Source organism: Narcine bancroftii, chromosome 6, assembly GCF_036971445.1.
Source record: "Narcine bancroftii isolate sNarBan1 chromosome 6, sNarBan1.hap1, whole genome shotgun sequence".
Classification (NCBI taxonomy): Eukaryota; Metazoa; Chordata; class Chondrichthyes; order Torpediniformes; family Narcinidae; genus Narcine; species Narcine bancroftii.
The window spans coordinates 63,327,965-63,341,567 of record NC_091474.1 but is presented as its reverse complement, the minus strand read 5'-3'; the positions used below and the strand labels follow the sequence as shown (position 1 = coordinate 63,341,567).

The following is a 13,603-nucleotide window of genomic DNA, read 5'->3' as shown; positions in this document are numbered from 1 at the left end:
GAGGTGCTTGAGCTCTTCATCCTAAGGTTGGAGAAGGGAGCTGGATTTGAATTAACGGGGATTGCATCCACCTCAGGGCAACAGGTTTCAGAGGGACAAAAACAGGTTATTGATAAGCTAAAGGCACCAAGGAAGAAGCTACACCAGGACATGGACCACAACGGGAGGAGTGGGACTGATTGTTGGGATCAGCCTTATTTCAACCTGGTATATGACATCTGGGGTACATGCAGGCAGACCACACCACTCGCCCTTGTAGGCTACCTGCAGGCTAGGAAGGAGGCGGCTGCACAATTCCTCAAACCCAGTTTGTAACCTGACGAGGAGGAGGTGCAGGAATAGGATGCCCCTAGTACCTCATCTGCCCCAGATCCATCAACCACCCATGGCCCCTCATCTGCTCCAGGTGCTATACCACCCCCCTCCTACTATAACACAACCTCTCTCTCTGTCTCATCCCCTGCCACTACCTCAGCTGCCCAGTAGACTGCAACTGACCCAACAACAACAGCTGAAAAATCGGATCACATCTCGTGCAGTACTGGAAACTGGTAAGAATAGTGATTAATCTGTTCAATGTCTACTTTTGTTTGAGTTAATTGTCATGACGTGGCATCTAATTCTCATCGTGTTTCATCGTTATCCAGAGTCAAAGGGAGGCACAAATGCAAGAGGCCCACAACAAGGCAGGAGGCGGCAACTGAAATCTGTGGACTCCTATCTGAAATAGATCAGCTGAATCAGGAAAGAGAACGGGAACACAGGGAGAGTCAAAGGGAGGCACAAATGCAAGAGGCCCACAACAAGGCAGGAGGCGGCAACTGAAATCTGTGGACTCCTATCTGAAATAGATCAGCTGAATCAGGAAAGAGAACGGGAACACAGGGAGAGACATGTGGAGATGGTGCCGAGGCTGACGCAGTAGCAGCAACAGACAGATCGTGCCACCAACAGGCAGGAGCGTGAGGCCAACAACGATAGATTTGGCAAGAGATGCAGGCACAGATCACAGTGATAACGAGACTTGCCTCATCCATCGATGTAATTGCACGAGTCCAGCCTTGGTCCCCCACCATCCAGGTCTCCTCCCTCCATTGGCTGGCCTCCTGCCTCACCTTCCACTGGCTCTGCTTCCATGCTGCCACAAGCCTCCTTCCGTATCCCTCCCTCATCTCACCACCGTCAGCCCTCCCCATTTCATTCTCCTCCCCCCCACCACCCCACACACCCAGCCCCCTTCCAAAATCCTTCCCCCTTCCAAAGTCCTTCCCCCTCCCACTGCCATCTTCGTATATACATGCCCCTCCACCATGACCCCCTCAAGCGGGGCATTCTCATCCCAGTGGTGAGGGTTCAGCAGATGACTCCCTTATTGGCCATTATCCCAGCTCCTACATGGGCAGTAGTCTCCATCATGGATGTCAAGAGATAGTGTCTCAAGAAAGCCGCCTCCATTCTTAAGGACCCCCACCACCCTGGCCATGCCCTCTTCTCACCGCTACTATCAGGAAGGAGGTACAGGAGTTTGAAGATGAACACCCAACAGTACAAAAACAGCTTCTTCCCCTCCGCCATTGGATTTCTGAATGGACAATGAACCACAGACACTGCCTTACTGTTGCACTAATTTATTTATTTTTAAATGTAATTTATAAGAATATTTGCCCCTGTGATGCTGCCGCAAAACAACAAATTTTGAGACATGTTCATGTCACCACCTTGATTCAGATTTCATATTTATTGTTGGAGTACATACGTAACATCACATAAAAGCCTTTTACCTGTGGGCCAGGCAGAATGACCACTTATTGGTTGTGCAAAACAAAACTACACAATATACCCATGAAAACAAATGAAAAACTGTAAACTGATAACAAATGTAAACAAACTGACTGTGGGATGCAGAGAGAATATTGTTTTTAAAATCAATAAAGTGCACAAGTAAGAGTCCTTAAATGGGTCCCTGATTGAGTTTGTTGTTGAGGAGTCTGATGGTGGAGGGGTTGCAGCTGTTCCTGAACCTGGGGTTGTGGCACCAATAAATACCTCTTTCCTAATAGAAGCAGCAAGATCAGAGCATATGCAGGGGGCTTTGGATACTTAATAGTTGCTGCTGCTCTCCGACAGCAAAGTACCATGGAGCTATTCTTGATCGTGGGGAGAGTTTTCCCTGTGATGTCCACTACCTTTTGGAGGGCTTTTCACTCAGGGTATTGGTGTTCCTATACCTTCTGCATCTTCTTACAATCTTGAGCCGAGCAGCTCCTGTGTCATGCTATGATATATCTAGCAACTATTCTTTCAATGGGGCATCTGTAGAAGTTGTTGATGAACTTAGTTTCCCTCATTATAGATCTTGACTGGCCTGCTGAGTATTTGCAGCATTTTGCGTTTTTAGAATTCCAGAATTTTTGGTCATTTTTTGCTTTTGGAAATTAAAAAGTCCTTGGTTACAAACTATATGGTAAATCCTCAAGGAGTTAAGACATGGTTTGCTGAAAAGACGTTCAGATGTCAACAGGGTCAAGAGAGTGAGCAAATTTAAATTCTTGGGAGCCACTATCTCAGAGGATCATTCCTGGACCCATTGTGAAGGAAGCACATCAGCACCTCTTGTTCCTCAGGAGTTTGCGGAGATTTGGTACGTTATCAGAAACCCTGGCAAATTTCTACAGGGGTGTGGTAGACAGTGTGCTGGTATGGGGACACCAATACCCCGGAATATTAAGCCCTCTAAAAGGTAGTGGACACAGCCCTGAACACCACAGGTAAAACCCTCCCCACTATTGAGAACATCTTTGGGGAACACTGCCATCCAGAGCAGAAGCAATCATCAAAGATCCACACCACCCAGCACACACTCTGTACTGAAAGAGGTACAGGTGCCACAAGACTCGCACCACCAGGTTCAGGAACAGCTGCTGCCCCTTCACCATCAGACTCCTCAACAACAAACTCAATCAGAGGCTCATTTAAGGATTCGAATGTGGACTTTATTGTTTTATTCTCTTTGTGTTGCAGTCAGTTTGTTTATTTGTTCACGTTTACCAATAAATGGTAATTCTGCCGCGCCCACAAGATAAAGGGATCTTAGGGCTGGACGTGATGTTATAGATGGACTTTGACCATAAACTTGGAGAACAATAAAAGATCCCGTCCAGGTGAAGGAATCACATTTATACGCATGCGCCCTCAGGGAGTACGAAGGGTCGGTCTGGAATCGTGACGTCTTAGGTGGGTGAGAGAGGACGGAGTCGCGATGAGTAGCGCGCAGGCGCGTAGGAGCTGTGGGCGGGACAGCCGCCGACGCTTCTTGTGTTGACAGGTGATGGGGCGGGGCCGGGTGTACGTGACGAACAGCCAGGACGGGGCCGGAGTACTTTACGGACTGCGGGTCGCGTCGGGAGGGAGGGCGGAGGTGCTGGGATGAGTAGTGCGCAGGCGCGGGCAGAGCGGTTGTGTTGACAGGTGATGGGGCGGGGCCAGGAGTCGTGACGGACAGGCAGGACGCGCGCGGGGGAAAGCGGCCGTCAGTGAGCTGCTGGGGGGGGGGGGGTGGGGGAAGTGTGTGTGTGAGAGGGGGACGGACCGCAGCAAGGCCCAACCTGACCCCCCGTCATCGATCTTCTCATCCGACTGCGACCATGGAACGCGCGGCGCCGTTTAAATCCTAACGGCCGGTTTCACGCGCGCTGCCACCACACCCCCCCCCCTTCCCCTGTCTCGAAGGGTGAAGCGGAGCGGCGTCGCCGTCACCGCGGACGCGGCCGTCGGCGTGGAGGCCGAGGTGACGGACGAAGGGTCCTGGGGCCCGGCCATGGACGAACACCCGGGAGCCGGGGTGTTCTTCGGCCACAACTCGGCGCTCGGCGGGGCAGGCGGCGGGCCGGGCACTGGTGGCAGGAGTCTGCAGCCGCAGCCGGGAGGGGTGGAGGGCGAGGCGCAGAGGCCGCAGTACAACATCCCGGGGATACTGCACTTCCTACAGCACGAGTGGGCCCGCTTCGAGGTGGAGAGGACGCAGTGGGAAGTGGACAGGGCGGAGTTGCAGGTAGGAACGACCTCCCCGGAACCGAGGGGTGGGATGTTGCCGTGCGGAAACCAGGCCGCGGTTGGTTAGGTGGGGGGGGGGGGACCGAAGCACCGACCTCCTAAAATGGCGCGCATTCTCCGCCTCTTGTTAATCAAGGAGGGCAGCGGGTGCAAGAAGCAGAGTCATCCGTCCATAACGTGGTCTAAGTCTCATGCGAAAAGATAGAGGCAGGTGGAAAAGTGGCAGATGGAGTTCAATCCGGATAAGTGTGAGGTGAAGAATTTGGGAAGGACAAACCAGAAGGCTGAGAACAGGGTTAATGGTCGAGTGTGGATGAACAGGGGGGACCTTGGGGTTCAAATCCATACATCCCTCAAGGTTGCTATACTGGTTGATAGGATACTGTAGATAGTCTTCATTAATCGGGGAACTGAGTTCATGTTGTAACTCAGCACATCTCTGGTGAGACCACACTTGGAGTACTGTGTTCATTTCTGGTCACCTCAGTACAGGAAGGATGTGGAAGGTGTGCAGAGGAGAATTACCAGGATGTTACCTGGATTGGAAAATAACTCTTATAAGGCAAGGTTAGCAGAGCTGAGACTTTTCTCTTTGGAGCAATGAGAGGAGACCTAATAGAGGTCTACAGGGTTAGACATAGATTGAGTGGAAAGCCGGAGCCTTTATCCTAGGGCAGGAATAGCAAACACCAGAGGACATCTGTACAAGGTTAAGGGAGGGAAGTTTAGCAGAGACATTGGTGGTGCAGGCTGGAACAATTAGGGGCATTTAAGGTACTTTTGGACAGACACATGATGGAAGAAAAGTAGAGGGTTACAGCGTTTAATACTTGTTTTAAGGAAAAAGGCCAAAATTCTGGTTCTTTGCTGTAGTGTTCTATGTTCTTGGTGGCTATCTGGAGAGGATCAGTAAACAGAGAGGGAGATTTGAGATAATTAGGAAAAAATGGAGAATAGACATTTTCCAGACTGGGAGTTGATGTTATCTAGAATGTGGTGTTTGAACTCCTGGTAGATGAAGTTTCAGAAGTATCTCTCAAATTTGGTGAAATGCTGGAAGAAGGAGATTATTTTGGGTCAATGAATAAAGAGTAGCAGGTAACCATTTATAAAAAGATGATGTTGTCACAATAGGAATCTCCCTGTGTCATTTTGCTAACCATTCAGACAAATTGCATACTTGATCAACTACAAGCAAACAACGAGAGACTAGATGAACTCAATAGGTCAGACAATGTGTGTTTTTAAAAAAAAAAGGTCACTCAGTGTTTTGGGTTGTGACCCTTTATCGAGACTAAAGTAGGAAGGGTGATATTAAGTGCATAAAGAGGGAAAAGGTTTTCAAAACTTGATATCTAATGTATCCAGTTTCTCCCCCTTGATCTACTTCATATCGCCCCTTCCTACTTTAAAGGGTCTTAACCAATGTTGTTGACTAGCTATTTCTACCTTTAGATCCTCTGCATCTCATTGTTCAAAATTCCAACATTTACTGTTTTTGTTTCTTTAGTCAACATTTACATGCTGGTTTTGATGATCTTTGTGGATTTGATCTGAGACAATTGCATTATTTTTGAATGAGTTTTCTCATCTTTTTTGGTAGATAGGAAAGTTATCTATGATTCAGCAATCAGTGGTTTCTTTTTCATGTGTACTCTGTGAGTAGTTGTTACTAGAGGTTACGCAATGACATTCCAGAGGAAGTAAAACATTTTTGTAGAGTGTTGATTTCAGTGGCTTTTTCTCCAGTGCAGATTCCTGTCATTGTGCCTGAATAGGATTAAGCACTTAATTTAATCCTGCGAAAAATAATATAAGACTTCTGATCAAGTTGAAAGACGAAGAACACCTTGCTCATGAATTCAACGATTATTTTGATTTCAGCAGTATAGGTGTCATTGTGGGTGTCATTGTAGGCAGCATGACTGAATTCCACACCTTGCAGCATAGTCTTCATAATTTAAGACCTCGTTCATCAGCTTGGAATGTTTTTAAACCAAATATCAAAGTTGGTTCAAAGGGTCATTAAGAATAGAAGTCGAGGACAAAATTTTCAGAGGTGATTATAATATTAAAATGAAGAATTTTGAATCTTATGTATTTTAGTTTACATTGAAACTAAAATAACTTTCTTGATTACACACCTCACTGAGTAGACTTAGTCACTTTACATTTTGTCAGGAAGTAACCATGGATATCATTGATGCAATTGGTTCTATTAATATTGTATTGTTTTCAAGATCCTGCAGGATATGAAGCAATTCCCAATTACGGCTCCATAAAAGCAAATTGAAAGTTAATAGCGTTCAATTTACCCTCAAGTATGTTGTTTGTGAATGCCATTGGCCTGTTTTGTCATTTCAGAGATGTGCATTCCTGATATTACTTGAAGGTTAATACACAAATTAACTCTAAAATTGAGATAGGATGCATTTATTTTTTATTTTTAACGTGAATCTTCTCACCACCATCCAAGGTATACACCTTTCTACACCCTAATCTGTCCCCAGAAAATCCTCCATATTCAACCCTATTTTAATCAAGAGTGTTCTGTATTTGTCCAATTGAAAAATGTGTAACATAACAGTAACAGATATTGGTGTTTTAAACTTGGAGAGGTTTGAGCAAGATGGTTTTTAAAAAGCCCTGCTGCTGATCGAGCTGTCAATGGTAATAACTGAGAGAGCAGTTGGTTATAATTTAGGTGCATTGCATTTATATTTAGGAGTTGTAGCTAAATTTTATTTATGCTAACAGTGCAATGAGATATCTGACCTTTCATTCTTTAACACTTTAAAACCTGATTGGCTGTTAACTCCTGGACCACTTGCAAGTGCGAAAGGGCTGCTGGAACCTAATTGATATATTTGTGACAGTTGTGATCTCTAGCAATGTTCCCATTTTCAAAGGTCACCTCAAGTCTCTGTGCTTAGCCCCTTGAAGTATTTATTCTCTGCACTCATGACTGCAGCCAAGTTCAGCTTCTTTTTAATATTTTAATTAGTTTTGCACAAATATACATACATGTACAAAACATTTTTGGAATGCTCAATTAATTACTAGCTCAGCAAAATATGAAGGCACATAATACAAAAGCACATCTAATAATTTTATCTCGTACAGCCGTGTCTCTAAAACCCATCTCCATACCAACGTTGTGTGGCTTTAAAAAAAAGTACTTCTTTCCCAGAGTAAAATGGCAAAGTGCTGAAATTCAGGATTTATATTATGCCCAGAGGTTGTGGAAATAACTCAGGAATGGTACCCACAATATTTTAAACCTTTTATTTGAGTTATTAATTGAATAACGAATCTTTTCTAAATTTAAGTAGGACATAATGTCCCTCAGCCACTGAACATGGGTGAGTGAGGCAGCATCCTTCCATCTTTCCACCACATACTACTTTAAGTAATCCCTTTGCCATAAGTGCTCTGTGATTAGTAAGGAATTGCTTAAGGTAGGATGTGAGTGGGAAGGGAAGGTTGAGAATCATTGCTCTAGACCCAATTGTTACTGAAATATTTTGCTTGAGAAAAATGATCATTGGCCGATTTCCTTTGGAGTTGTGAAACCGTGCACATAACAAGTCAATTAGGTTTTCAAACTTTTTCTTTCCATCCCCGTACCACCTTAAGCAGTTCTAAGATTCTAAGCAGTATCGCATGTCTGGGCAAAAGAGAGGCAAAAGACAGAGTATGACATTTGATTGGAGTTAAAAGAACATCATCCTCTCCAGTTGTACCAAAAAGAGCAACCAAAGGATTAGGCTCTAGATTTAAATTAAGGATAGTGTTTTTTTTAATGGTAGTTAAATTGTATGTACTTACAAGATAACTTCATAAGGGAAGGGGTTAGAATTTGTAGTATAGTATAATAGTTACTTTTATTTATCTTTTTCTATTAGCCATATGTTGTCATTGTTTGTGCTTGCCACTTTTTTTTTCCTGTGTGACTGTTATGACATTGAGTTTATATATAATTTTATTTTTCTTGTATAACTTTTTTCTCTGTATACTTTTTACTTATTACCTTTGATTAATGGCTTTTACTTATGTACTATTTCTGTAAAATCCAATAAAAATATTGAAAAAGGATAAAGTTTGAAACACATCCCTCCAATATTTTTCAAGCCTATGACAACCCCAGAACATATGGGTTAAAGAAGCCTCTCCTCCCTTGCATTTATCACAACAAGAATTTACTTCTGAATAGGTACGAGATAATTTAATTTAGACGCGTGGGTCCTGTGTACAACTTTACATTGTTACAAACAATGACAGGCACATAAGGATGAATCTCAAACCTTGTCTGATAATGAAAGGCTTAAATCCTGTTCCCAGGCATTTTTAATTTTAGCTAGAGGGGCATGTCTTAAACCCACCAACTTATCATAGATAAATGGATATAAACCTTTGCGAGAAAGTTGTAAACTAAAAAATACATCAACAATGTTTGCATCAGTGCCCCGGGGAAATCAGGTATCTGAGATTGAAGAAAATGCCTGATTTGCAAATATCTGAAAAATTAGTGTTTGGTAAATTTAACTTTTCAGAAAGCTGTTCAAATGATGCAAAAATGTTATCAATAAAAATATCTTTGAAATATTCAATACCAATCTGTGCCATTCATGAAATGCAAAATCATGTAAAGGTTGAAGGAGGTGACTGGATAGAATAGGACTTGAGAGAGAAAAACCATGAAGTCTCAAATGTTTTCTGAACTGCACCCACACTTTCACAGTGTACCTGACAACAGGATTACCAATTGATTAATTTAAAGAAAAAAGGATCTGAGAAGTGCTGAAATTGAATTTTTTTTTTAGCAGAATTCAGTTCCATTGCTACCCATACTGGATGTCCACTTGGTTATGAAAATATAACCAATACATAAAGTTACGTATATTGACCACCCAATAATAAAATCAGAAATTAGGTACCACCATGCCTCTATTCCGTTTAGATTTTTGAAGATGAACCTTGTTTAAATGAGGGTGCTTACCCTTTCATATATAAAGATGATATCACCAAATCAAGTGAAACAAAAACCGATTTGGGAATGAAACTTGGGATAGATTGAAAAAGATTAAAAAATTTAGGTAAAATATTCATTTTGATAGAATTAATACAACCAACCAGAGACCTAGGGGAAACCATTGTGTTAAGGATTGTTTCACATGCTTTTAATAAAATAAGGAAATTTTCTTTGAAAAGATACTTATGATTCTTTGTAACTGTATTACCAAAAGAAGTAAATTGATTTCTCACAGTCTTAAAAGGAAGACTGGCGTACACTGATGCTGGTGCATTCAATGGGAGAATCCCACTTTTATGCAGATTTAATCTATATCCTTAAAACTGACTAAATTGGGAAAGTAATGACAGCATGACATATGACATAATGACATATGGAGGTGTCAGGGCTTGATATGAAAAGCAGGAGATCATCCACAGAAAGGGAAACTTTATGTTCATTTCCCTTCCTACAAATCCCTGAAATATCCTTGTATTCTCGAAATGTAATCGCCAAATCAAAAAGTAATGGACTTGGAGGACACCCTTGATGGTTTCCCTGTTGGAGATTGAAAAGTTGTGACTATTGAAAGCTGATGAGGATTGAATCCGTAGGGCATGAATATAGCAATTTAATCTATGTAAGAAAGCATGGTCCAAAATTGAATTTTTCTAAGATCGCAAATAAAAGTTCAACTTCAACACAATTTATGAATTTGCTGATGACAGTACACTGGCTGAATAACAGGGAATGAATGATTCAGAGTATAGTAAGGAGATTGGGAATCTAGTTATGTGGTGCTGGAATGACAATCTTAATCTCAACAATGACATGACCAGGGAGCTTATGTGGGAGGCTGAGTGACCATGGGATAGTGGTGGAGATAGTGGTACATTCCAAGTCCCTGGGACTGCACATCAAGGCAAATGAGAAAAAGGCACACTAATGTCTGAGGAGATTTGGCATATCATTAAATACTCTTGTGTATACTGACCGTGTGGTGGGGTAAGTAGAGGGCGCAGTTGTGGCCAGTGCCCTGCTTCTGGGGACCCGGGGCTGCCGGCAGAGGTTGTCCTGGCTCCAGCTGCATGCGCCCTGGGCCGGACTTGCCACCTTCCGGGTCCCTGTCACTGGGGTGCAGGTGGTGTGGTAAGCTGGGCAGGTCTGTCTTGCAGTTCTGGACCCGAGATGGGGCTGAGTGCATGTGCTTATTGCGCGGCCACTGCACACATACTGAGTGAACCCTCGGTGAGGTAGGGAGTTGTCTATCCCAACATCTGAAGACACTCTGGCGGACTGAGCAGATGAGAGCAATGGAAGGTCCCAGCAGTCAAGAAAGCGGTCTCCACAAGTGTCATAAAACACAAAGAGTATGGCAAGACACAAAAGACATCCTGGTGAACCACTGTGCCTAGTCCCATTTCCAGTGACTCGACTTTTGTCTTGGTACTGGATCCAGATGGGAATTGGGAAGAGAGAGTGAGGCTGATGTTGTGTAACTCTCCCTCACTTTAATCCAAGTCAAGCGCAAGTCTCGACACCACCATCATCACCCTCTTGTTCAACCATTGAAGTCCTGTGGACATCATGTGATGCTCTAGGGTTAGAACATGGAATCTAACTCTCCTGGGAAAACTTAAAAAATTTAAGCAATGTTTTCATCAACCAAAAGTTACAGAAATACATTTAAATACATATACAACACTTTTAAACTTGTCTTGAAAAAAAAAACTGCTGCAGCCTTTACTGGAGCCTGACACGAGTGACACTGGTGAGAAGCAGGGAGCTTACATCCAAGCTGCTCCGCAGGTGAGTATTCCACTCGAAGGGCCTTCTTTCAATGTTGCTCTCCTGCAACTGATGGGCGCATGCGCAAACAATGGGGGCCCTCTGATGTCTTCAGAGGAAGAAGATTTGGGCTCACAGGCATCTAGCAACGAAGAGGATGAAGATCAAGAAGGAGACCAGCAGCAGGAAGAAGCGGTAAAGATAAAAGAAGCTAAAACTGTAAAAATTAAAACTATGGTTGAAGACATATCTAATATTGAATTACTGTCAAATATAAAGGGAGAAACAAAGTTTTGGAGGCAGTTAATAAAATGAGGAAAATTTCAGGCTTTGTAGCTGAAAATTTCACACAAAATCCCCCAATTGTTCAGAAGGAGTGAAGAATAAGATTTGTTGATGTTTTTGTTTCTTTGATGGACTGAATACCTTTGGTAGTTTTTATAAGGAGCTGTATTTCAAGATACTGTATATTAATCATTTCTTTTTATTTTTATTCTCTTTGTTTAGTTTATGGGTTTTCTTAGATAAACTTTTAAATAAGATTCAAAGAATTTAAGGTAAATGTAACGGGGGGGGGTTGGGGAAGGTAGGAGGTTCTGACTTCTTCTATTGGATCGTGTGGGTAGTTGTGACTTTGGTCATGACCCGTAAAATAGAGGGAGGTAGTGTTGGACTTTATTATTACAGCACCTATTGAGGACGTTTCTATTGTCTATATATAGTTACATGTTTGGTTATAAATATATTTTAAATGCATTTTTCTTTTTATCTGGATTGCCGGAGGAGGTATCTGCAAGCCTGCTGGGTTTGGAATAATAGAGTTGTAGGAAGAAAGTTCACAGGCAGAGGTAGAAGAAATAGTGAATTATTAAGATGAGTAATTCAGTGAAATTTGTAAATTATAATGGATTAAACAAGCCCATGAAAAGGAAGAGTATAACATAAATTTAGAAGATGGGAGTCGATAGAGCATTTCTGCAAGAAACTTCTTTAACAGAAAAAGAACATTAAAGAGAGATTGGGTTGGACCTGCAGTAGCTTCTTCTTTTACTTCTAAGGCAAGAGATGTGGCAATTTTAGTGAAAAAGAATATTCCAATTAAAATACAAAATGTATTTTGGGAAACACTTTCACATATTTTTGGAACTAATCTCTATGCACCAAATGTAGATGATGAGACATTTATTCAAGAAACTTACGAATTTACCAGATGCCCATGACAATATTTTGATAGGAGGAGACTTCACTTTATGTCTGATCCAATTTTAGATAGAACTGCAAGATGAACAGTAAGAACAAAAGCTAATTTGGTATTAACGAGAGATCTGAGTTTAATAGATGCATGGAGAATTCATCTTGGAGAAAGGGACTACTCTTATTCAAATAAACATGACACTTATTCTAGAATTGACTTATATTTACTATCTGCACAAATACAAGACAGGATAATAGATGCAAAATATAAAACGAGAATTTTAACTGAACATTTGCCTTTATTAATGACTATTATAATGCCAGATAAAGAGAATTCAGTACATAGATGGAGACTGAATTCAATATTAAAAATAAAAGATGTTTGTGATTTTATTTGAAGGCAAAAATAAGTTATTTTGTGATAATAATTTGAATTGGGTGAATAATAAATTTGTAATATGGGATGCCTTAAAAGTCTATTTGAGAGGACAAATTATAAGTTTTATCACTAAAATTAAGATTATATGAAAGAGCTAGGTTATTTGGAGCAAGAAAAAGGTATTGGAAAAAGATCTTCAGAAGCAAAGTTCTGAAGACTAGCGTAGGCAATTAATGAATTAAAAACTGCAATATAATACACTACAAACCTATAGAATGGAAAAAAATTGAGTAAAACAGAGCTATTATGAATTAGGTGAACGAGCACATAAAGTAGTTGCTTGGCAATTGAAATCTGAATAGGCTTCAAGAACAATCAATGCAGTCAAAAATTAATGTAAACCTCAAGAAATAAATGAAACTTGTAAAAAAACATTTTAAACTATTTAATTCAGAGTCCTTAAAAGATAAAAATAGGATAGATATTTATTGAGAATAAGTTTACCTAGATTAAATATGGAAAAACGAACAGAATTGAGTGCACATTTTACACAATTAGAGGAAAAAAAGGCAATGAGTTCATTACAAAATAATAAATCCCTGGGGAAAGATAGTTTTCCACATGAATTTTATAAAGAATTTAAAGATGTTTTGATTTCTATTTTTATGGAAATGTTAGATCAAGCATCAATGGCTCATCTTTTTCCAGATTCATTTTCAACAGCAAATAATTATTGTGATACCAAAAAAAAAGAGATCCTTTAAAACCTTCTTCGTACAGACCTAGCTCATTACCAAATTCAGACTATAAAATACTGGCTAAAATATTGGCGAATAGTTACTAAACTATTAGCTAAATTAATAAACATGGATCAGAAAGGATTTGTGAAAATGAGACAGTCAGCGGACAATGTGGCTAGGTTGATTAGTATCATACACGTAGCATAAAAAAGGAAAGATTTGAGTGTAGCAGTGACTCTGGATGCAGAAAAGGTCTTTGATAGATTGGTGTGGGACTTTTTGTTTAAAGTGTTATATAAATTCTGGTTTGGTCAAACTTTTATAAACTGGATCAAGGCACTATACAATAATCCCAGAGTGAAAGTAGTAATTAATAGTCAAATATCTGCTGCATTTCAATTGGCGAGATCTAGTAGACCAGGCTGTCCTTCATCCCCA

At 41.2% G+C, this 13,603-nt stretch overlaps 1 protein-coding gene across 2 annotated transcripts in view; it reads left to right on the top strand.

Annotated features, from left to right (window-relative positions):
* Positions 1-3,513: 3,513 nt before the first annotated feature.
* Positions 3,514-13,603, top strand: part of strn (striatin, calmodulin binding protein) — a 107,438-nt gene continuing 97,348 nt past the window's right edge. For both annotated transcript variants that reach the window (XM_069885122.1, XM_069885121.1), the window contains exon 1: positions 3,514-4,051. In XM_069885122.1, coding sequence (XP_069741223.1) covers positions 3,818-4,051 — 234 coding nt within the window. In that variant the 5' untranslated portion in view covers positions 3,514-3,817. The remainder of the gene's footprint in view (positions 4,052-13,603) is intronic.